Source organism: Cavia porcellus, unplaced genomic scaffold (assembly GCF_034190915.1).
Source record: "Cavia porcellus strain 051 isolate PalLab524CR breed Dunkin Hartley unplaced genomic scaffold, mCavPor4.1 scaffold_16, whole genome shotgun sequence".
Lineage (NCBI taxonomy): Eukaryota > Metazoa > Chordata > Mammalia > Rodentia > Caviidae > Cavia > Cavia porcellus.
In genome coordinates this window covers 8,724,661-8,748,592 of record NW_026947499.1, presented here as the reverse complement: position 1 = coordinate 8,748,592, position 23,932 = coordinate 8,724,661, and the positions used below count along the sequence as shown (strand labels likewise).

The following is a 23,932-nucleotide window of genomic DNA, read 5'->3' as shown; positions in this document are numbered from 1 at the left end:
AGAAGCATAGCAAGAGCTCAGTAAGTTTAGAGAATCAGTGTATATGATAAAATTCAACAAAGCTCTTTCTTCTGTTTATCTGAAGTTCTGTGTATCTATTGTAGAAGGCCAATTTCCAGTATAAGGTGCTTTAAGACTTAAGTTTGAATAAATGTAATTGCCAAAAAGTATGGGAAATTCACAGAAAGAATATTTTTAAACATTTTAATAACTTAGATAGCAACACCAACACATTATGAGAGAAAAACTAAGGGTATTCAAAATGCATCTTTGATGTCTGAGAGCATCTTGGAAGATGCCATATATTAGCAAGGAAGCTGCCAGACTTTCCCTTTAAACAGACTTAGGTACTCTGTCAGACAGAGGCTAGAGCTAGATGAAATATTGGTATGACCCAATATGACACCAATAATATTCTTATGAATTGTGAACAGTTAAACCATGACAAATATATATTGGATACTATACTGGATGGCCACATCAATCTACCAAAAAATATAAAAATTGAAAAGCAATTACAGGACCTAAAATCACATTACAATGCTTAAGAGTCACAAGTGTATATTCTGAGGAAGACAGGATGACACAAATAAACATTTTTTAAAAATTAGAGGCATCTGTCCTTTTCTCCAGTTTATATTCAATTTTTCCTGGATTAATGCAGATTTTTCATTCATTCAGTGATTTTTTTTTTTTTTTTTTGGTACCGGGGATTGAACTCACAACCTCATGCTTGCCAGGCAGGTGCTTGTGTGCCGAGCTAAATCCCTGGCCCCATCCTGTGAATATTTACTAAGCACTGACTCTGTTCAAGTATAACCAAATGCAACAGGATTAGAGCAAAGAACAGAAAGGTTCCTGCCCCCACAGCACTTACAGTCCGGGAAGGAAACAAAATTAAACAATCACACAAATAAGTGCTTATTGCAAATAAGGTACACACTGCAAAAGGGAACACCCTAGTATTTTGAGAACATGCAACTATGGAAAGCTTATGTTTCCCTTTCCTGCTCATTAATTAATACTGTCTCAATCTGTCCTCAACACAGAGGGAGCCAGCCACAAAATACATTCAGTGATCATTTTCAGATTATAATCTGTAGAAAGCTTTTGCTTTTCTAAATATTTTCCGAATTAACCTCAAATTTTAGATGACTGTTTATAATGAAAAGTGTCATGTATCCCATTATCATTGAGTTCTTTACATTCATTCTTATTTGATGCCTGTTACAAAACTTATTAAGGTGCTGTTAGCAGTCCCTTCCCACAGATGAGGAAGTTGATCTTTAAAGTGATTTTGATTTAACGACTAGTCTTAAGGATACATATTTTGTCTTTTTGAGACAGGATCTCACTCTGTAGTTCAGGCTGGCCTTGGGCTCACTTGGTAGCCCAGGCTGGTTTCGAACTCACAATAATCCTCCTGCCTCAGTCTCCCCAGTAGTGGGATTACATATAGTTAAAAATGGTAGAGTCTGACATTAAAAAAAGGTTTCTGTTTTTTTCTTTTGTACCGGGGATTGAACTCACAACCTCGTGTTTACCAAGCAGGCACTTAGCTGCTGAGCTAAACCCCCGGCCCAGATTTGTTTTTTTGGTGTGCGTGAAAATACTTTTACTGTTAACCAACTGCTTTTTTCCCAATTCCTCCCCACAAGTCCTGAGCATCCCAAATTTCAGATCTGATGTTATGACTCATTTCATGGTCACCACCCACACTAAATACTACGGTTAAATAAAAGGAGATGGAAGGCGGAGGCAAGAGAATTGCCAAGTTCGAGCCTGGCGTGGGCAACATCGTAACTTAGTGAGGCCCTGCCTCAAAATAAAGAATAGTGAGGGTTGTAACTCAGTGTAACACACACACACACACACACACACACACACACACACACACGTAAAGTAATGCTAGTAAAGTCAAATTAAAAATTTAAAACTAAAAGGAGCTGGGCCGTTCTCTTTCTGCCTGAGGTTTGCAGCGCTCTCCGGGAGCTAACTGTGGCCAGGCCTCGGGTCTTCGGTTGTTGTGAATAGAAACAAAGCTGGTTAAACCCACGGTAGAAACGCTTAGTGGTTTAGGTTTTCCTAAATCTACAAAGGAAGGCGAGAGAGTTTGTTCCACCTTTCACCTGACTTCCGCTCATCCCACACTTCAACATGGCTATGGGTGCCTAAAGTCAGGATTGGAGGGCGCGCCGCAGCGCAAAGAGCCCAGGTACCCGGATGTTGCCCGCGTGTTCCCCCTGTCCCGTTTCCGGAACCTTCTTAACCTCATTCCTTTTACTTCAATCCTGCTTTCACTAATTTCCAAAACACAGCTTCGCTTTCCGGCAGGAAAAGCCCATTGCGGGCCTCCGTAGGACGGTCACCCGCCGACCTCGTTTCTCATTGGTTGTGGGAGCAGTGGGCGGGTCAAAAAGGAGCCAGAGGAAGAGGGCGGCAGCAGTGGTGGTGACTGAGCCGAGCCGGGTGACAGGATGGTGAGCACCTCAGCAGCAACCACGATAGAGGCTTGGCTTTCAGCTGGGGCGCTGTGTCGTTGCGACCCATGAGGAGAATCAAGGCTCGTGGTTGGCTCTCAGAAGCCCTAATGGGCTCAGCCGAGGCTCCTGCCTGGGGAAGGCCCAAGAGAGGAGGGGTAGGGAAGGGTGTGCCCCGTGTTCCCGCAGCCTTCCCTAAGGGCTGGAGGACGACCTAGAGGAAGTGGGATCCCTCCCAGCTACTCTGCTGTCACGGGATCTTCACGCCCGACCCGGGGAAGGCTTTCGAGCCTAACTGGAGCGTCCCTAGGAAATGGTTACAGTCCTCTATTTCCACACGTTTCCCTACTTCATTCCAACAAATAGGTTTTTTGTTGTTGTTTTTGCTGGTTGGGAAGTACTGGTTACTACACCACGTTGCGAAAGCTGGCCTGACGATGCAAAACGGGAAGCAGCAGGAGAATTCGCTACCTATTTAAGTTTGCCATCCAGAGAGAGGAAATGGAAGGATTCCCTTCTTCCCTCTGAAATGAAGTGCGGCCACCCCTGGAATGTGGCGGTGTGCGCGCAGAGGCCAGGGTTAGCGCATCAAATGCTAGGGCTCCTGGTTTCTTCTGGATGCTGCTACTTCTTCCAGCAAGATTCCTTCCTGGCGTATGAATTTCCTTGAAAGTGTTTGGAAATTTTTGTGAATTTGTGCGTTTCGTTGGACATAGGACTAATGTTAGTACCTAAGGGTGTTTGGGGAGCGTTGGTTTGTATATCCCATTCTCCAGTACCCCCCCCCCCACACACACCTAGCTTCAAACCTTCACCCCCCTCTCCTCCTAGTAAATTGCTGCGCCTGAGACTTCCTGCATAAAATCTGCGGTGCTGCCGCTGAAGAGGGCTCACAGCTGTGTGATATTCGAAAGTGCTCCCCCCAAGAAAGTGCCGTGGGCCTTCTAAAAAGTCAGCTGTTTCCAAAAGAACGCTCTCTGGTTGTGATGGTGGTGGTAAACTGTTAAGGAACTTATGTCACTGATAGGCGTCTATTGCATTTTTAATATTCTGTAACAAGTATTACCTTTCAAGAGGTAGCTTATACATAAATGTAACAGCCAAAGATTTGTGGTAGTACATACTTCTTTCTCCCACTTAGTTCTGGTGGTTAAAACCCAGACCCTCCCATTGAGCTACATCTGTAGCCCTTTTATAAATTTTTAAATTTATAATTTAAAATTTAAATTTAAAAAAATTTTAAAAATTTAAAATACATGATTTCTTTTCTTTTTTCTTTCTTTTTTTTTTTTTTTTTTACTTTGTACCGGGGATTGAACTCAAGGCCACGCGATTGCAAGGCAGGCGCATATGCAGCTGAGCTAAATCCCCAGCCGTACATGATTTCTCTTCAGTCACCCAAGCTGGGTTTGAACTTGAGATCCGCTTGCCTCAGCCTCCCAGGGTTCTGGGATTGCATGTATTTGCCACTGTGCCTGGCTTCTTTAAATATTTTAATCTCTTTGGGTTTTTTCTTTCTTCCAAAGAGACTCTAGTTAGCAGTAATTTTGGACAAATACGTTTGTCCAAGAGAAAAGAAGTAATTACTTGCCATGATTCCATATTCGTGTTTCTGAAGTTTTGAGAGGTGAACACATTATTAGGGTTAGTTGTACAGCAACATTACTCTTTGTAATGAAAAAGAATTGGGTGAAATTTAGCATCAGTCAATTCTTTTATATGTAAAAACATTTACTTAGCAAAGGATTCAGAGGTACTTCAGAGGCGCAGTGTCCAAACAATGTGAGCAGCAAATTTAGAAATGGAGAAGGTCCAATTTTAACTGGATGAATGTGCTGGTTTTTATTATCTTTGTCTTCATCATTAGATGATATTTTTATTACTGGATCCTGTATTTATGGTACTGTCTGACATTCTCTGTAAAAAATAAAAACACTGGAGCCTGAGATATGGCTCAGCGGCACAGTACCTGCCTGGCAAGTGCGACGTTGTGAGTTCAAATCCTGGAACCAAGAAAGACCCAAACAGTAATAATAATAACAACAACAACAACAACACAGGGGCTGGGGATTTAGCTCAGCGGCATAAGCACTTGCCTTGCAAGCAGGTGGTCGTGAGTTCGATCCCTGGTACCGATAAAAAAGAAAAAAACAAAAAAAAATTAAAAAAAAATAACACAGCATAGTTTATCATTATTAGAACTTTGGGTTTTGTTTGTGTGTGTGTGGTAGTAATGAGGATTGAACTCATGACCTTGCGCTTGCTAGACAGGCGCTTCTTATGTCACTGAGCTAAATTCCCCAACCCAATTACTAGAACTTTTGAGTATAAGAGAATTAAAATCAATTTACTTGAGAGATAATTAAACCTCAAGAATCCAGAAACTGTTAGTCTATAAGCTGCCACTGATGATTGTCTCATAAAAATCTAAATTATTTTATATAATATTTTAAAATCTCAATGGAAAAGTGATGCAAGTCAGTGTGGAGAACAAGATTAGGAAAAATTGCTGGGCATGGTATCAAATGCCTATAATCTTAGCACTCCAGTCCTTGGGATTACTGAGCTTGGGGCCACTCTGGGCTACATATTGAATTCAAGACCAACCTGAACTATATAAAGTAAGACCCTGTGTCCAAAAGAAAAATTGGAAAAAGAAAAAGTTGGCAAGGCAAATTTATTTTGAGAAGTGTATTTGTGTTATATTTTAAAATACAGCAAATGGTTCTTTTGGTATTCGGCTGATTTTTAACTTTTTCTTTTATAACACTCAGAAATCATTAACATTTTTTGCATATTCATTTGGTGTTGTTTTTTGTTTTTTAGTTTGTTTCCTTTTGTTGCTTTCTTTTAACATTGGTCATGTTTCACCCTTTTTTTTTTTTTCCATCCCCCTGTCTGCAATCAACTTCTTCATTCCACTAAGGCTGGGCACAGAGTAAGTTTCTTCTCTTTGCTCCTACTAACAGTGGTTGGGCAGCTGATTTCTGACTGGGTTTCTTACCCTCTTAACATCTATCTAATAATCAAATTACCATGCTTTGTTTGGGTTGTTTTTAATATGAATTTAACAAGACTGCCTTTCCAGGATCGTTTGCTGTCTTAAAGAACTATATAATCTACATCTGACCAGATTTACTAAGTGTGCAATTTGAGCAAGAACACTCCTCCACATACATTATGTGACAATATTTCTCTGGTAATAATATCACCAGCAGGAAAACAAAGGATTCTGTATGAAGATTTTTAATAAATTTGAAATAATTTCTATATGATGATTTGTGCAATTATAGTTTAGACTGTTACTCTTGGGTGCACTTGGAGATAATGCACAGTAGTTTGTAGAATCTAGGTTATCAGTTATTATAAACTACCATGTCTCTAATGTTCTTTCTAGTACCTTCTGACTGAATAGCTTATTGGGTTTTTTATACAGAAATCTGTTTTTTTACCTTTTTGTCAAATGTTAGCTACGCTTGTTAACTACATACTTCAATCCATATCCATATCGCCTTCTAAAATGAAAATTATTCTTTAATCAACATACTTATATATTGATTACCAGTGAGGGTGGAAACTCATGGTGGGTTTTAGTCTTACAGGTGTCCCTAAAATCTCTGTGGAGGCAATATGGGTTATTGGTCAATATCAGTTGAAATTATTCTTGTGTAATGAGAAGCTTAACACCTTTTAAAAGTGTGTTACTTTTGTGTTCTCATACAGTTCCTTTCATTTGCCATACTTTTTGTTTTCATTGCCAGATGAAGCAAGCTTATTTTTTTAGGCATTTTAATTTCACATATTTTGTTTTTTGATTAATTCCAATTTACAAAGTCTGTGGTAGCAAAACTAGTTATCACTTGATATTATCAAAGAAAATATTAACTATCCAATACTATAAAACAAACTAGTTTATAGCCGGGCCTCTAAAAGTAAAGAGCAGTCTGTTTATGAGTGGGATGTCTGTAATGCAAACCATTTTATATAGGATTGAGGTGCTAACTAATCAACATGAAAAAAACCCATCCTTTATAGGACAGATACTATTTTAAAATAAGCTTTTTATATTTTCTGTTAAATGACTGAGTTAAAATAATATTACCATATTTCTCAAATCATGAAATTTTATGAGATTGGAGATTATATTCTTTTATATTTTAAGTGTAAAATGTATTTTTGTCACCTGAGACTATATTGCGAAAAAACCCTTCTTGTTAAATTCATCACTTGTTTAGCTGACTTCTCTATGTTAGTGCTCTAATAAACATGAAACATTGTGGAAATATTTTTTAAGTTTGGGAACTATATTGAGGGCTAGGCAGTTTTATTCAGGAATTAAAAATGAACAAGGAATTCTAATGAAGCAAACTAAAGACATCAAAGGTCATAATTTAAAAACACAATTTCATCTTTTGAAACTCGGAAACAGGCTTTTTATCCACTGTAATGTATGACTAATGGTTTGAAATAATAAAAATGATAAATTACGGCCACTATTATCTAAACAGTTAAGTGGCTTAAATTCAGAGTTATTCTTTTTCTTTATCGCATTTTTAAGAATTCTCTTGGGGCTGGGGATTTAACTTAGTGGCATAAGTGCCTGCCTTGCAAGCACACAGTCGTGAGTTCGATCCCAGTACCAAAAAAAAAAAAAAGAATTCTCTTTAGTAATGTTTCTGAAATTAATGTATAAGCTTTATATTAAAACTACAGAAACATGAATTACCCTATCAGTCTTCAAAAATGTTTCCCACCACCACAAAATAAATAAAATAAATTCTAAACTGGGCATGGTAGAGCACATCTGTAGTCCCAGTATTTTGGAGGCTGAGGCAGGAGGATCTCTGCAGGATTTCAAGGCCAGCCTGAGCTACATAGTGAGTTCAGGACCAGCCTGGACTACATGAGACCCTGTCTCAGAAAAAAAAAAATACTCCCCTCAAAAAATAACACGAATTCTAAGTTTCACAGGGCCCACTACAGTACTATACATTTATGTTTTTGCTTTATTCAACATAATTTACAGATATCTAAATGAATCAGTTAGGAATGCTTAATTTTATTCTTGGTAAGTAAAAAGATTACCTGTATGTATATGCACAACTTTTTATGACCAAAAGAACATAAGATTGATTTAGAACACATTACATTACTGTGTTTGTTTAAATGGTCGTGATAGAAACTGTATGAGTAACTTCTACTCTCTTGGGTTCTAGAATGTCTGGTGAGTTTAACTTTAAAGGGAAGTTATGGGAGAAGAATGTCTTGTTCGGACCTCATGTTTAATATTATTCCTTATCTCACCTTTACACTTTAAAAGTTGGTGCTGGTATTAGGAGACCTGCATATCCCACACCGATGTAACAGCTTGCCAGCTAAATTCAAAAAGCTTCTGGTGCCAGGAAAGATTCAGCACATTCTCTGCACTGGAAACCTTTGCACCAAAGAGAGTTATGACTATCTCAAGACCCTGGCTGGTGATGTTCATATTGTGAGAGGAGACTTCGATGAGGTGATGTATTTCCCTTTCCTTTCCCATTCATTTCCTTTTTGATTCTTTTTTTTTTTTTTGTCTTTTTGCTTTTTTATCGGTACCAGGGATCGAACTCATGACTGCCTGCTTGCAAGGCAGGAGCTTATGTCACTGAGCTAAATCCCCAGCCCCCTCCTTTTTGATTCTTACTTACATAATAAGCCTTATGGTTTAGACAGGGGTTCTCAACTGATAAGGTCTCACTCCTTTCTTAAATTTTCCAAATACAACATTACAAATTAAATATTTTTTATCTGAAATGCTTGGGGTCAGAGTGTTTTAGATTTCAGCTTTTGTATATTTTTTGATGAGGGCGACCTTTGCTCTGAGCTATACCCTGAAAGCTTTTTTATTTTGAGACAGGGTGTTGGTAAGTTGCTCAGGCTGGGCTTAAACTTCTCATTCTCCTGCCTCAGCCTCCCAACATGCTGAAATTACAGGTGTGCACCACCGTGCCCAGAATATTTACATACATATGAATGTCTTGAGGATAGAACCCACATCTAAATATACAATTCATTTATCTTTTTTCCATCTACACCTTATACTCTTAACCTGAAGGTAATTTGTAAAATTTGGGGGAAGGTGTACTAGGAATAGAATTTGGGACCTCATGCTTGCCAGGGAGGCAGGCATTGTACCACTGAGCTAAATCCCCAGCTCTTAACATGTTTTTTAAGTGTCTGTATTTTGGTCATGGCCAGATACCTGATGCCAGGTGCTATTCTTGGTATTGTGTAGGCACGCACAAAAAAGTTTAGATTTTGGAGTAATTCAGATTTTGGATTTTTGGTTTAGGGATATACTTTTGGATTAGGGACTATATTTCCCTGTCCCTTTTGGGCTTTGGTACTCTCTTATGTAGTGCATCATTTAATGTTGTTGTTGTTGTTGTGAACTTATTACTGCACCATCTTCAGTATCCTAGTCAAGCTAACGCATAACTTCTCCGTGTTCCAGTTTTCTGGTTCTGAATTTCCTCCTTCCAGTTTTGTCACTCCTCTGCTGACTGCTCTTCCAAAGCTGCCCTTCTCGAGGCTTGGCTCTCAAGAGCAGGATGAAGTGACAGAACCGTTGTGTATCTTGAATGTTGTGTATCTTACATGCCCCTTGGCATTTGCAATGTACATTAAAACGGGTGATTTCATTGTATGTAAATTACACCTTCACAAAGCTGGCTTGTTAAGGGAAAAAAAATTAGGAGCTGTAAGTCCCAACTTGGCCTATTATTAAGATTGAGAAATTATTTTCCTTTTTGACACTTAGTAATATTGGAATAAGTGACTTAACCCTTGCTTAGTGCCAACATTGTATGATTTAGAATGATAAACCTGATTCCACTATGAAAAATTTTATACTTCTTGGGAATATAAGCTGTATTTAACTCAGTGCTTTTGATAGAGTTCCTTTATACCAAACTGAATGGACATAGTATGTTCTTTTTATGAAAGTGGGTTTTAGAAAGAGTTTGGATAAACTGTAGGTAGAATGGAAGTTCTGAAAGACCAAGGAACTAAAAAGGGGCAAACTTCTTGTTAATAATTAGGATATAGATCTATTTTATTAAATATATATTGGGACTTCTGTCTCTGTCATGTTAAGGACAGTTTGGGCTAGGCATGATGGCACATGCCTGTAATCCTAGCTACTTGGGAGACTAAGGTAGGAGGATCAAAAGTTTGAGCCTTGCTAAGCCTGGGCAGCTTTGCAAGATGAGTTTCTTGTCTCAAAAAAAAAAAAAAAAAAAAAAACCTGGAGGTATTAGTCAGTACTAGAACCCTTGCCTAGCATGCACAAGGCCCTGGCTTTAGTCTTTTGTACTTTAGAAAGAAAAAAAGTTTGATTAGCAAGAATTTTTTTTTTTTTCAATTTGCTAAGTTCACAAACCCTATAGCCATGCTGTAAGAATCTAGATGTTTGGGCTGGGAAGATAGCTCAGTGGCACAGTACCTGCCAGACAAGCATAAGGTCTTAAGTTTGATTCCTGGTACCACAAAGAAGTTTCGCTGTTAGCTTCATCACTTACAGTCATGTAACCTTAGACAAGTTATTATTATTTTTTTTAAGTGCAAACAGTTTTGTTCAATGATCCAAAAAACACTCAGTAATATGGTTATCTATCTTATACATTTAAACATATGCAGTTATAACCTTTAGAGCACTTTCTTTTCTTTTGAACAATGACAATTACACATTTTGGGTTTTATTACTCCCACAGTTCTTACTACTTTTTTTGAAGAGAGTAAAACCAAATGCGACATATTGGAACAGAGTCAGTCAAATCAAAAGGATGGACATAATAGATAATGTAAAAACAAAATATAAGGTGATCAACAATGGTTACCATACTGCCTCTTGCTATTTTAAGGAGAATTGCCAGTTATAATAAAATTGAACTGAACAGTAAAGAATAAAACCAAAGCATTGGAGACATTACAGGATTTTAAGAGAAAATAATAGTCAACCAGAATGGGCATCATAATGATTCTTATTGTCTTCACAGTTATACCTATACTTTCGAACTTGGTACTATCAAGCAAAGCAGAATAGAGGAAAATCAGTCAAAACAAGATGGTGAGGGCAATACAGGATTTCAAATCAAGTTAATAGGAAATCAAAGTAGGTTACTATAATGTATCCTGCTATTTTTTATTTTTCCTTTAATTAAAAAAATAAAAAAGTAATTAATTTTTAAAAAAGAGGGATTGAGATGAAAGAGGCATAACAACAGAACAGTGCAGGTCAAATCATAACCATTTAAGCAAAATAGTGTTTCACCACAAAATTATTTTAATCTCTTCGTACCTCAGTTTCCTCATCCATAAAGCAGGGATGGTAATTCTTAGAGCCTGGGATATAACTTGAATCTACAGGTCATGTGCTTTAGGTAGAGAAAAATCGCAAGTTTAGGGGAATAATTATTCTTTACAGCAGGCCTCAAAGAGCCCATATTTTATACCTGATAGATTCCAGTTTGTATTTGAATAATTCTGGGTTTTTTTCTTTTTTGGTGAGGAGTACTGTGAATTGAACTCTGGACCTCAAGCTTACCAGGCTGGCTGTGCAACTGAGCTAAGGGCCTGAATAATTGTGCTTTAAGCACAAGTGAAGTATTTTATACTAAGAAGAAAATAAATACATATAAATGTATTTGTTGTGGGGTACTGTATCAAGATGTTCATAAGAGTAAAGACCAATACTTTGGAATATCACCATCTCTAAAATACATTTTTTTTTTCTGTTTCTTGTGTTAGAATCTGAATTACCCAGAGCAGAAAGTAGTGACTGTGGGACAGTTCAAAATTGGTCTAATCCATGGACATCAAGTTATTCCGTGGGGAGATATGGCGAGCTTAGCCCTGCTGCAGAGGCAGTTTGACGTGGACATTCTTATCTCAGGACACACACACAAATTTGAAGCATTTGAACATGAAAATAAATTCTACATTAACCCAGGTTCTGCCACTGGAGCATATAATGCCTTGGAAACGTAAGTAATGTACCATTTAGGAATTGAGGGTCTTTGATAAGTTTAGTAACTGCATGGATGACATCTCATAAAAAGAGTAATGTAACCTTTTAAATAATTCTATCCTTTTTGGCAATCTTTTGATAATTTTTTTAATGTAACAATCAAATTTTTTTCTTGAGTCCAAATTGTTATATTCAGTTATCTTATTAGAAATTTATAATGCTTATGGTTTTTAGTATAAACTTTCTTGTTTTTACAGAAATATTATTCCGTCATTTGTGTTGATGGATATCCAGGCTTCTACAGTGGTCACTTACGTCTATCAGCTAATTGGAGATGACGTGAAAGTAGAACGAATTGAATACAAAAAGTCTTAAAGCCAGGCCTGTTTGATGATTGTTTGTTCTTCATTCCCTTGGTTCAAGTAATCATTTAAAAGCCACACAACTGCATCGCTTTTATAAATATTTTGCAGTAAAATATAATACATCTTCTCTGCTACTATATAACTGCTCTATGCTTCTTGTAAACTATAAGAATGTAATTAGTTTTTACAGTATATGGCTTATGAAAAAAATGTACCGCACAGTAAATGGTCCCATGTTAAGAAAAATTTATCCTTATAAGTAACTTCAAAGTTGGTATTTGGACTTTATTACAAAATTGTGCATGAAGAGAAAGAATCTAGACTTTCTGTATACATTCTCTTCTCTAGTACTGTTTACTGTTCATTTATAATTTCTTGATAACCTGTGTTTAATTTTAAAAAACAAAAATTTAGAGACCAAATGAAACTGTGTGGATATAAGTATTAAAGTGAAGTCAATGAGATGACCTTTCAGAGCTCTCTTTTCTGTGTCACAATGTTAATCGCATGTTTTAGTTTCCAAATAATATACCATATTTACATGTTAAATTAGCACTGGTTCTTCATACTGCTGTTACTACCATTTTTAAAGGTTTAACAAAAAATTTAAAAAAACAAACCAAACATGATCATTTGGCTGGAAAGCACACTAGATTGAATACATAATGTGAAGAATCCTCTCGTTGCCAGTGTGGTGACTCGCACTTGCAGTCTGGACTGCTTGATAGTTGAGATAGGAGGATCACAAGTTTGAGGTCTGCTTGGGGAAACCCTGTTTCTAAATAGAATTACAAAAAAAAAAAAAAAAAGAGAGCGAGTTATAGATATAGCTAAGTCATAGAGTGAGCCTGGGTTCGAGCTTCAGTATCACAAAAACATCTCAGTGAAACTATTTTCAACTGAATCTAGTTTGAGTGGTAAGTTTTGATAAGGCAGATTTGATGTCTGTTGTTTGTCTGTTTGCAGTACTGTGGAATGAACCCAGGACTTTTAAATTATTTTAATTTTTAAATTGTTTTTAGTTTTGAGACACACTCTTGCTGAGTTGCCCAGTTGCCATCCTCCTGCCTCAGCCTCTCAGAGTTCTGAGATTAAAGTCATGTGCCACCACTTTTGACTTGTTTTATGTTTTTAAATTCAAGTAGCAAACATTTATCGAGCACTTTCTTTGCAAGTTATGGTGTTGTCTACCAAATACAATTCTGTATATTTCAGCCCAGTCAAGAAAATACTTTTAGAATATTCCAGTGTTGCCTTACTTGGATTTATTGTAAACAGAAACAATTACACAATGCATTTGTCAGATTTAAAGAAAAATAATTCAATTTTAAATGAGAAGAAAAATTCCAATTTACCTAAATTAAATACAAGCATATTACGCATAAATTGTATTACACAAATGGCACTGGTACCTAGAACTATATCAGACCAATTACAATGTTATGAAAGTTTCTGAACAAACCAAAACAGATTGACTTAATGATGAATAACACTATCCTACACACAGAGGGCATAATTTATAACCCCTTTGGCATAATATCTGGGTATCAGCTGCTGTTTGAATTAAGTAACAAGACTATCAGGTTAACATGAGATGTTCTCCCTGTTCTTCAATGGACATTGATTGCATACATTTATTCAGTAGGTCGTCTTCCTTTTTTTCTTCACTCATGTATGATCCAGAATCATTTGAAGAAACTGAAGGAAAGATAGATTGTCAGTTTTGAAAATGAAGTTCAAAATACAGCTTACAACATGACCCGACTTACACTTTCAGCAAAGACAAACTGCCTGTAGTTTTCAGGTTTTAGTCACCTCCCTTTGGCCCAAATCTCTTATTCTTTAAGATTCACAGAACTATATTCTAATCAAGGATCTGTATAGGAAATTCTCTGAGTATCACAATCCTATAGATTTTCAAAATCTTTTGATCAGGGAGATGTTAAAATGGTCAGTCATGCCTTTCAGTGTCTCTCCATTGTCCTTTAGTTTCTTCCCATGGGAGCCATAGTGACCTTTTCCCCTATTCTGGGTTTCTGTACCTATTCTTTGGGACCCACTTACTTTTTCCTGTGCATTTCTGCTTCTGTCTTGGGTAGGCATCGCAATGATATTGGCATCAGAGCTATGACTGACAGAATGTCAATTCAGAGGCCTAACTTCCTCTCTGCCACTGTAGTAATAACTAGGAAATTATTTAACTTCATTTTGTACTATTTTATAATTATGACATGAAGATCCTTAATGCAGATCCTTCCAAAGTCTGAATTAGTCTGAATTCCATCTTTAAAATGTTGATAATCACCTGCTTAGCTGCTTCTGTTGGTTTGTTGAATATCAAACAAAATAGTATCAGTGATATCTGCCTTTTGTAAAGTACTAGATATGCTGTACAAAAATGTGTTGTCAACCCAAAAATGGTACTATCTCAAAAAGAGCTCACTGAGTTGAAAAGGTGATGTTTGTGGATCTGGGTTCTGATGGATTTATTCTCAGTGAAGTCTCTGGCCTTGATACTGTAAGTTTGTTTCTTTAGAATACATTTGATACCTTCAAGGGTTAGGGATGTAACTCAGTAAGACAGCATCTACTTAGCACATAAAGCCCTGGGTTCAATCTCTAACTGCACCAAAATGAGAAAAAGAAATGCTTTGAATTTCACTGCCTTGAGAAGTATGTTCTTTCTTTCTTCTTTTTTTTTTTTGAGGCAATCTCACTAAGTGGTTCAGGAACTGGCCTTGAACTCTCAGTGATCCTGCCTCAGCCTCCTGGATGCTGGAATTACAGGCATGTGTCACCAAGCTCGGCTTCTAAGCACCATGTTCATGTAAATGAAAGCATAAAATACTAAAATGTTTAGTATATTTTTAGTAGTATCTGTATCTGAAACAGTCAAAGCAATTCACATTCCAAAACTTTTAATGTCTTTAACATGAAACTATTTGGCTCAATAATTCTTCAACATAGTGTTTTCAAAATGCATATGTATATTTTAAAATTTCATATTTACCTGATTGCATGAATAGTTTGCTTGGTCTTCTGAAAATCTTCAGTGACTTACATCTTATTTTAGATGCATATCCAATTTTTAACCTATAACAAAGAGATACTTTGGTTGTAGCCAGCAAAGTAAACTGCTGCCTAATGCATGTAGAAGACCACACAAATTCTTTTCATTAGCTTCTAGAATTACCTGAAACCATTTCAGCTGACAGTTACTAACTGAACAATGCAAAACTATTATGGCACAATTTGAATACTCAGGTTTTCTCTTTTTATCACCTTTTTTGCTTTACAGTAATTCCTTGTGCAAAGCAACTATATATTTCTCCTTTTAGAAATACTTGCATTATTTTGAACTTGAATGAAAAAGGCCAGTCTATATTTTTGGTTAATCAAGAAGTTTTTACAATTCTACAAAATATGCTGTAAAAGAAGTAGCATCTCCCATTCAGCTCAGTGGAGAAAGTTAAGATTCTTTCGTATGCAGGGGGTAGCTCAGCAGCACAGCACCTGCCTAGCAAGCACAAGGTCCTGAGTTTGATTCCCAGTACAAAAAAAAAAGACCCTTTTTTTGTCCATTTTATTCTGAGTTTAGTAACATGAACATATTAGGGAATATGAATTTTAATGTCACTTAGCTAACGTGAAGATGAAATTGGGTAGATTTCCTCCCTCTTAAAATCAGGCTGTATGATGGCCCACACCTTTAATCCCAGCACTCAAGTGGTGGAGGCAGGATTATGACTTCAAGGCAAGTCTGGGCTGCACAGTGAGACTCTAGTTCAAAAACCAAATAGGCCTGGCGGTACATGCCTGTGATCCCAACACTCCAGAACACTGAGGCCGGAGGATCTCAAGTTTGACTTCAGCCTGGGCAACTGAGTGATATAGTAAGACCCTGTCTCAAAATGACTTGGGATTTAGGATAGTGAGAAGGCCCTGAGTTCAATCCTCAGTGATTTAAAAAAAAAAAAAAAAAAAAAAAAAGCTGCAACAACAAATAAAAACTCATAAGGAACAAACCCTTCTTTGTTTCTCACTGGCCGCCAAAGAGAGTGTTGGATGATCATCTCAGGTGTAGCTGCAGCTGTGTTGCTGGAAGAGTCCTCTCTTTCCCGCTGGTGTCGCCATGTAGTGCAGGGATAATGCTGTTTCTGTGAGTACCGAGAGCTGAGGCGACTCCTGTGATGGATGAGGACACCTGCCATACAAATCACTTCTGTTAGAAGACTCAACTGCACCTGAAAGCTAGGGAGGAAGTAACGGAGGTCACCTGCCTGGCTTTAGTGAGCTGCGCTGAATCACGTTCATGTACTGCCCCTTCATTAATGTCCTCAGATAGTTTGCATTATAGATCTTAGCAATGCTACACAGGTAACGCTTCTGGCCCATGGTGAGATCTGGATGCTAAAAGATAGAATAAGAGGAATTACAGTCGGTGTTGGAGAATAGAGATAGCAATCTTTCTTATCCAAAAGGATGTGTGTTTAAGTACCATCTGTACCTTTTACTTAAATTCTATGGTAACTGTCAAGAGAGAGAAATAGCCATTTAAAGACAGCAAGTGAGCTGGGCATGGCAGCACACATCTGTAATTCCAGCTAGTCAGGTGGTTAAGACAGGAGAATTCCAAGTATGAGCCCAGCTGGAACAACTTAACAAAACTGTCTCAAGTAGATGAAAAGAGCTGGGATGTAGCTCAGTGGAAGAGCGCTTGCTTAGCATGTGGAGGACTGGGTTCAATCTCTGAACTTGGCGACAAAGAAAAAAATAAGCCAGGTGTGGTGGCACACATCTAATTTTAGAACTTGGGAGGCTGAGGCAGGAGCAGCATTGCAAATTAGAGACCAGCCTGGGCTAAAAGTGAGCTTAAGGCTAGCTTGAACTGCATAGTGAGACCCTATCTCCAAAAGACAAAAGAAAAAGCAGTACAAAAGTTTCTTCTTTTGCCATTGTACTCAAGTGACTCATATGTCCTATGAGCTTTGAGAACCCACAACCCTAGAGGAACAAGGAAGGAATAATCTATTGTAACAGCAAGTTTTAGTTCTCAAGTACCTCCAGAGGGGAATCTCACATTCTCTTTTTTATGTTTTTACTGTTTTTTTAGTGCCAGAAATCGAACTTGGGGACTTACACTTGCCACTGCTGAGCTATGTCCCTGGCCCAAATCTTGCATTCTCAATGTGATTTCTGAGATATGTGATACATAAAAAGAATCCACTACTCAATCTCAACTAAAGAAGTAGCCTTTTCTAGTAACCATCTGTGTAGGACATACTGAGGCAAAGTAAGTTGGTTTCTGAGTAATTCTAAGCAGTGTACTTTTTGACTTTGAAGTTAATGTGCAAAATGTGAGACCATGATACACACACACACACACACAGGGTTTACCAAATAGGTAATAAATCCAGATAAAAATCAAAATGTTGGCTAGAAAATTTTACCAGTATACATAAGTCATTAACTAATTCACATATTCACATTGCTCTAGAGATGATACTTCTTTCTAGCAGCTATGCTTTTTTTGTTGTTTGGCTTTTTAGTTTTTTTCTTTGTTTTTTGGTTTTTTTGGAGACAGGGTCTTGCTATGTAGTTCAAGCTAGCCTCGAACTCATGGCTATCCTCTTGCCTAAGCCTTAAGTAGGATTACAGATGTGTACCATCATGGCCAACTGCAAGTATTCTTCTTGTTTTTTCTTTATTACCAAGGCTGGTCCTGAACACACGGGCTCAATGAATTCTCCTTCCTCACCCTTCCAAATAATTGGACTGCAGGCACACACCGTTGTTCTTGTTTCCTACAGCTATGACCTCTAATATAAATCAACAACTGTAAAATTCTGTTGTCATTTCCTTTACTTGCCTTCATCTAATTTTTTAGTCCTTTAAAATCTTATAGAGTTTTCAACTCTAGAAGAAAACTTCCTTAATACCTTTTTCATTGGGAGCCTTGAACTTCCTACATAAAAATACATTAAATCTAAAGTATTATAAAACTCTAAAAGGATTCATGATGGGGAAACTACAATCTTTGCATTTATTCATGTGTTTACCCAACAGATATTATTGATTTCTAAATAGTGTGCTGGGTATATACTTTGTAATCAACAGTGACTTAACCTCTAGTTAAGTACTTTATTAAAAAGTTCAGCTCTAAACTGGGCATGGTAGCTCACGCCTGTAATCCCAGCACTCGGGAGGCTGAGGCAGGAGGATTGTTGTGAGTTCGAGACCAGCCTAGGCTACAAAGTGAGCTCAAGGCCAGCCTGAACTGCATAGAGAAGTCCTGTCTCAAAAAGACAAAAAAAAAAAAAAGTTCAGCTCTAAATTTCAGAATATTGACTTTTTTTCCCAGTTTAAAATTTTTTTTTTTTCTTTGAGACAAGGTTTCTGTGTAGCCCAGGCTGACCTCAAATTCACAGCAGTTCTTGTGAAGTGCTGGGATTACAGGAATGTTCCACCACACCTGGCAAATATTGATATTTAAATTTTTCCTTGAGAATTAAGGTATAGCTCAGAGATATAGTCCTTTCCTAACAAGCACAAGACCCTAGGTTTCTCTCTTTCTCTCTCACACACACATACATTCCCCATTGGTATACCTTTAGAAAGGATGCACCCATCATTGACTTAGAGATGTGAATTGTTTGAATGTGAGGAGTCTTCCATACTTCTTGCAGCTTGGTTATGTGTAAATTCACTTTGTGTCCATCTTTGATTCTATCTGTAAGCAAGCATATTATTGTGAATTTAAGAGGTGATGATAAATTTAAGAAGTTTAATTAATAATACCTAAATACTTACATTGTATCAACCATTATCCTGGAATAGTAATGAGTATTTTAGTCTTTTTCTTTTTCTTTTTCTTTTTTTTTTTTTTTTTTTTTTTACTATTTTCTTTTTTGGTACTGAGAATCAAACTCGGGGTCTTGCGTTTGCCAGGCAGGCACTGCCCTGCTGAGCTATATCCCTGGCCGGGTAATGAGTATTTTAAATCTGATGGTAAATTGCAAGATGCCTTGACATGCCCTTTGGTTGTAGAGCACACAAACATCTTGACATGTCTTCAAAGAAGATATACAAACAGACAATAAGTACATAAGAAGACAGTGCCACTTATTACTAAGAAAACGCAAATTTAAAAAAAATGAAATATGCATTAAGATAACTATAACCGGGGGCTGGGGGTTTAGCTCAGCAGCATAAGCACCTGCCTTATAAGCAGGCAGTCGTGAGTTCGATCCCCGGTACCGATAAAAATGAAAAAGACAAAAAAAAAAAAAAAGATAACTATAACCAAAAAAAGAAAGAGAGGAAAGGGAAAAAAAAAAATGTGTTGGTTAGAATTTGGAGAAATTAGAGAAAACTAATGGATGAATGTTTGAATAATTAAAATACATATGCCTTGTTTCAAAATCATTATGTTATTGAGAAGTGAAATGAGATGAATATGAGGAGAATTTATTTATTGGCACACTGTACTGGAAATCTGAAGACCTGCAGCAGATTTAAATTCCAGCTTTTACTATAATTTTTTGAAACATTGTAAAATCACAAAATGCACATGAATCAAGTTTTTATATCCTGCATGATGGGTTGATAAAGCAGTCATTTTACTAGTTCTTTTTCTGGATTCTCAGGCCTGGTTTGGCAGTAACATTAATACATTCAATACAAAGTCAATAATAATAAAAAAAAAACCTTCAAAATACCACCCCCCCCAAAAAAAAAAAGAAAAGAAAAAGTGGGTTTTACTCATTACCATGAAGCCTGCCTAATATAAAGTAGTATATGTGTATGGGAGCTGAAAGGATCATGTCTCCCATTTATAAAACCCTAGCTCCTCTTTTGTTTTTTGTCCTTTTTTTGTCTTGGTACCAGAAATTGAACTCAGGACCTCATGCTTGCCAGGCTCCTCTTTTGCATAGGCAGAAATTTTCAGTTATATTCTATGTGGTCATTATTGGAACATGATCTGTTCCAGTTGATCTGTGAAAAAGAATATAAAATGGCTTTCTGTTCCAAAACACTAAAATGACACAAGAAAAACTATTCTCTGTATTTTTTGTTAAATAATAGGATAAGACCTAAAGTCGCAATACAGAGGAAAACATGCACTTGTTGAATACTAGCCCTTTTTTCCTGCAATTATACATAGATATACACCATCCACTGTAGAACTGCAAACTAAGGAAAATAAAACCTCTAACAATGCTAATTATTTCAAAGTATTTTGATATTTACTTTTCAAAGTCTTTACTTGTATAGAATAATACTATATATAAATATTTTTTGTTTTCATATTTAGAAATTTTGTTTGACTTTCATATACTGAAAGATAAAATTTATCTTGTTCCATATCTAGATTGCAATAATGGTATCTTGTTATATAAGACAGGGTCTCACTATGTTTTGTTTTGTGAGAGATAAGGTCTTGCTGTGTAGTTCAGACTGGCCTTGAAGTCACTTTGTAGCCCAGGCTGGTCTTGAACTTACGATTCTTTTGCCTCAGTCTCCCAAGTGCTGGAATTACAGGCATGCACCATTCATATTCCCTCAATATGTATTTCAAACTGGCCATGACCTCACTATGTAGTCCAGGCTGTGCTCGAATTCAGGACAATCCTGCCTCAGCCTTCTAAGTACTGGGACTTGCTTATTTTGTTTTCTGTTTTCTACATTTAACTACAATTCCTAAAACAAAAACCAAACACAACACTAGAGTTGGGTGTGGTTTCACACAGCTGTTAGCCCAGCATTCAGAGGCTAAGGTAGGAGGAGAACTGCTGTAAGTTTGAGGCCATCCTGTGCCACAGAGTGAGTTCAAGGCCAGCCTGAACTGCATAGTGAGATCCTGTGGCACAGCACCTGCCTGGTAAATGCAAAGTCATGAGTTCAATCCCCAGTACCAGAAAAAAAGAAGCTAAAAATATAAAAAAACAAAGATACATTTAATGTAATTCAGGAATCTAAATAAACTTCCAATGAAATACATTATATGTAAACCAAGAGTGAACTCTAATGTAAACTATAAATTCTGGATGAGGAAGTATGCTAGTAAAAGCTCATCAATGATAACAAAGCTACTACTGGTGTGGAACGTTAGTAACAGAAGGCTATGCATAGCAAGGGATCTATGGGAATCTCTATGTCTTTTCTTAAGAAATTTTTTTTTAAAAGCACATTAAGGGGCTGGGGATTTAGCTCAGTGGCATAAGGCATAATAAGCGCCTGCCTTGCAAGGAGGCAGTCGTGAGTTTGATCCCCGGTACCTATAAAAAGGAAAAAGACAAAAAAAAAAAAAAAAAAAAAAAAGCACATTTAAAAAGTGACTAGATTATTTGTGAAATTATGTATGTATGCATATCTACATACATACATAAGTGTTTATATTTTTTCCCTAGGTAGCTTTTCCAAAGGACAGAAAAGTGAATTCAGGTTTATGAATGAATTTAAACAAAATATTTAAAAATAACAATACTTAAATACTACTATACATACAGACACACACACTAAAGTTAATAAATTACCTCCCCTTCTTTCAGAAAAAGAAGTGACCAAAAAACCTTTAAGGGCTTGTCTTTGTCTCCTGACTCCACTAGAGAAGAGGAATTTAGCTTTATCCTTTATTTTTATTTTAACTGAGAGGAAAATATTAGCACTTAGATATATTTTATCATCGCTGAAGCTATCTATCTCAGAATTTCTTCTTTCAACCCATAAGCCCCAGGCTGTGTTCTTTGTGGTTTTTAACCAACAGTTGTGAACAGTTTTAGAATGGCAACAGTTTTAAAATGACTGCTAATTTTTAAAAAGGGACTGTTCTTTGAAAATCTTAAAAAGTAAGCTGGCATGGTGGCACATACCTGTAATCCCAGTACTGAGGAGGTGAAGGCTGGAAGACTGCAAATTCAAGCCTACCCTGGGTAATCTATTGAGATTGTCTCAAACTGCTAAAACAAATTCTTTTTTTTTTTTAGAAAGGCTGAGTAAGGGGCTGGGGATTTAGCTCAGTGGCATAAGTGCCTGCCTTGGAAGTAGGCAGTCGTGAGTTTGATCCCTGGTACCGATAAAAAGACAAACAAAACAAAAAAAAAAAACTGCGTTGTGTAAGTAGTACAGGCAAACTGTTATTCATAGCTATTACCTACTTCATATGTGCTACTCACCAGTACCCTTGGAACTGTAATAAGAACGTCCAGCTGATCTGTTTTAAAAAGATAGAAGTAACAGGTAATAATTGACAGCTTTGTAAGTACTAAACAATATATTCAAACAAAAAGAATGGTATTGATAAGCTTTTTACTTCATATGTTTGTATCAGACAAAATATCTTGGAAATTTTCTGCTACAGATCTGTTTAAATCCTAATGGCTCTATTTTTTGAAGTAAGATGAGACTTTTAACAGACACGGTCTTGCTATGCAGCTCAGGCCTTGAGCTCACTTTGTAGCCCAGGCTGGTCTCAAACTCACGATTCTGGCTCAGCCTCCCTGAGTGCTGGGATTACAGGCGTGCGCCACCACACCTGGCCAGAAAATATTTTCTTTTCCTATAGACTTGCTCTTTTTTTTTTTTGAAAATATTTATTTTTTAAACCAGATTTGGTTTTACTTTTACAGCTTCCTAGTTTGAGCTCAGTAGGTAGCTTGGGCTGTGCTATCAGTATCGCAAAGACTATCCTTTGAGGAGTAATTAAGATGTGCTGAAAATATAAATTGCTCTGTATGTGTCTAATTTTGTTCAAGTCCTTTTTCTCTTAAAACCCACTTCCCGCAATTTATTCAGTGACCATAAATTCCTCGATCTACTGACAGGATCCAGGACTCCATCAAGCACTGTGAAGAACAGAAACTTGTAAACAAATGTAACAAAAACCAACAAACCAGGGCCCCAGACCATTTTCAGTCTTCGGTGGGACGGGATATAACGGCCCCCGCCTGGAATCTCGCCGCCCCAGGAGACGCGGGAAGGGGGGGGGGTGGCACGTTGGGACTGGTCTGGGCCGTGGGGAGGCTGCCTGAAAATCGTAAAGGGTTGGGATGTGGCCGAGCGTGAAGACCCTGGGTTCAAGCCCCAGTGCTACAGATAAACAGGTCTTCAATGGCACCGGGTATGACAGACAGCAACATGGCACGTTTGCGGCAGCAGCCCCGGCGGCGCCGGCTGTCAGGGCCACGCGAAGGAAGGACAGGGAAACCGTCCAGAAAAGGGGTCGCAAGCGGCTGAAGGACTCGGGAGCCTGCTCCCGACTGGGCTCCCGAATTCGCGGCGATGCGGCGGGAGGCGCTGTGTCCCGCTGTTCCCGCAGCGCCCCCTGGGCGTAGGCGGACACACGCCAGCGACTGTCGCAGTCCCGCGCCTCTGCACCAAAGCCTCCTCTACTCCCCCGAGCGCTCCCTCGGCAGCGATGGGCCCCAGCCCGGCCCCGCTCGGCTAGGCGCGGCGTGGCGGGACCTGTCGGCGAGGGCAGCCGCCGCGCCCGCCTCCGCGGGGTCTCGACCCGGGCAGGGTGCCGCCCCCCGCCATGGGCCCCGACCTCACCCGCCGCCGCGGCCGCCCTCGTCCCCAACCGGTGCGGGTGGCTCCGCAAAAGAGCGGCTCTCTGTCCAGTCGGACCCAGGACCCCGGCCCGGCATCTCCCCTGCGCCCCGACCACGAGCTGTGTGCGCGAGAAGCGCTCCCTGCTCTCCCCCGTCAGCACGCGTGCGTCAGGCGGGGGCTTCGGGCGAAGAGCGGGCGACGCCGGACACTGCCCGAGCCGCTTCGGGCGCGCGAGACGGGCAGAAACGCGACCCCGGAGCGCGGGAGGGGGAGGGGCGGGGGCCGAGTACTGGTCGCCGTCTGCACTTGGGAAGGGATCTTGTGGGAAAGACGTGTTGAGGGAAGTAAATACACAAAAGTTGTCCTCCACCTGTGTTCCAGACCCTCAGCAAATTGCATGTCTTGAGTGTCAACATACAACTCAAACATCAGTACACAAATCATGGACCAAAACGCCAGGCAGAGAACCGTTGGGGATGACGGTTATCACCTAGGCAACCAGCGTTAGTCCTTTCTGTCAACTGTCTGTT

The 23,932-nt window shown here is 38.4% G+C and overlaps 3 protein-coding genes across 5 annotated transcripts in view; 1 reads left to right on the top strand and 2 right to left on the bottom strand.

Moving 5' to 3' along the window:
* Window positions 1-2,159, bottom strand: part of Rad9b (RAD9 checkpoint clamp component B) — a 36,192-nt gene extending 34,033 nt beyond the window's left edge. The window contains exon 1 of the mRNA XM_063227058.1: window positions 2,135-2,159. Coding sequence (XP_063083128.1) covers window positions 2,135-2,159 — 25 coding nt within the window. The remainder of the gene's footprint in view (window positions 1-2,134) is intronic.
* Window positions 2,160-2,347: 188 nt separating this feature from the next.
* Window positions 2,348-12,316, top strand: Vps29 (VPS29 retromer complex component). 2 transcript variants are annotated; one of them, XM_003462976.5, is made up of 4 exons: window positions 2,348-2,480; window positions 7,801-7,992; window positions 11,268-11,503; window positions 11,745-12,316. In XM_003462976.5, exons 1-4 carry the CDS (start codon window positions 2,478-2,480, stop codon window positions 11,860-11,862), a joined length of 549 nt encoding a protein of 182 aa, XP_003463024.2. In that variant the 5' UTR covers window positions 2,348-2,477; the 3' UTR covers window positions 11,863-12,316. The 2 variants fall into 2 exon arrangements, with proteins under 2 accessions (XP_003463024.2, XP_063081677.1); XM_063225607.1 differs by lacking the exon at window positions 2,348-2,480 and adding an exon at window positions 2,496-2,638.
* Window positions 12,117-23,657, bottom strand: Fam216a (family with sequence similarity 216 member A). Of its 2 annotated transcripts, XM_063225606.1 has the most exons (8): window positions 23,403-23,657; window positions 22,028-22,065; window positions 18,461-18,582; window positions 16,133-16,262; window positions 15,879-16,056; window positions 14,863-14,945; window positions 13,485-13,550; window positions 12,117-12,630 (listed from the first exon to the last, which is right to left on the bottom strand). In XM_063225606.1, coding segments are annotated over exons 1-8 (714 nt in total). In that variant the 5' UTR covers window positions 23,498-23,657; the 3' UTR covers window positions 12,117-12,628. The 2 variants fall into 2 exon arrangements, with proteins under 2 accessions (XP_063081676.1, XP_003463023.2); XM_003462975.5 differs by lacking the exon at window positions 12,117-12,630 and having other exon boundaries at window positions 13,095-13,550; window positions 23,403-23,655.
* Window positions 23,658-23,932: the final 275 nt, after the last annotated feature.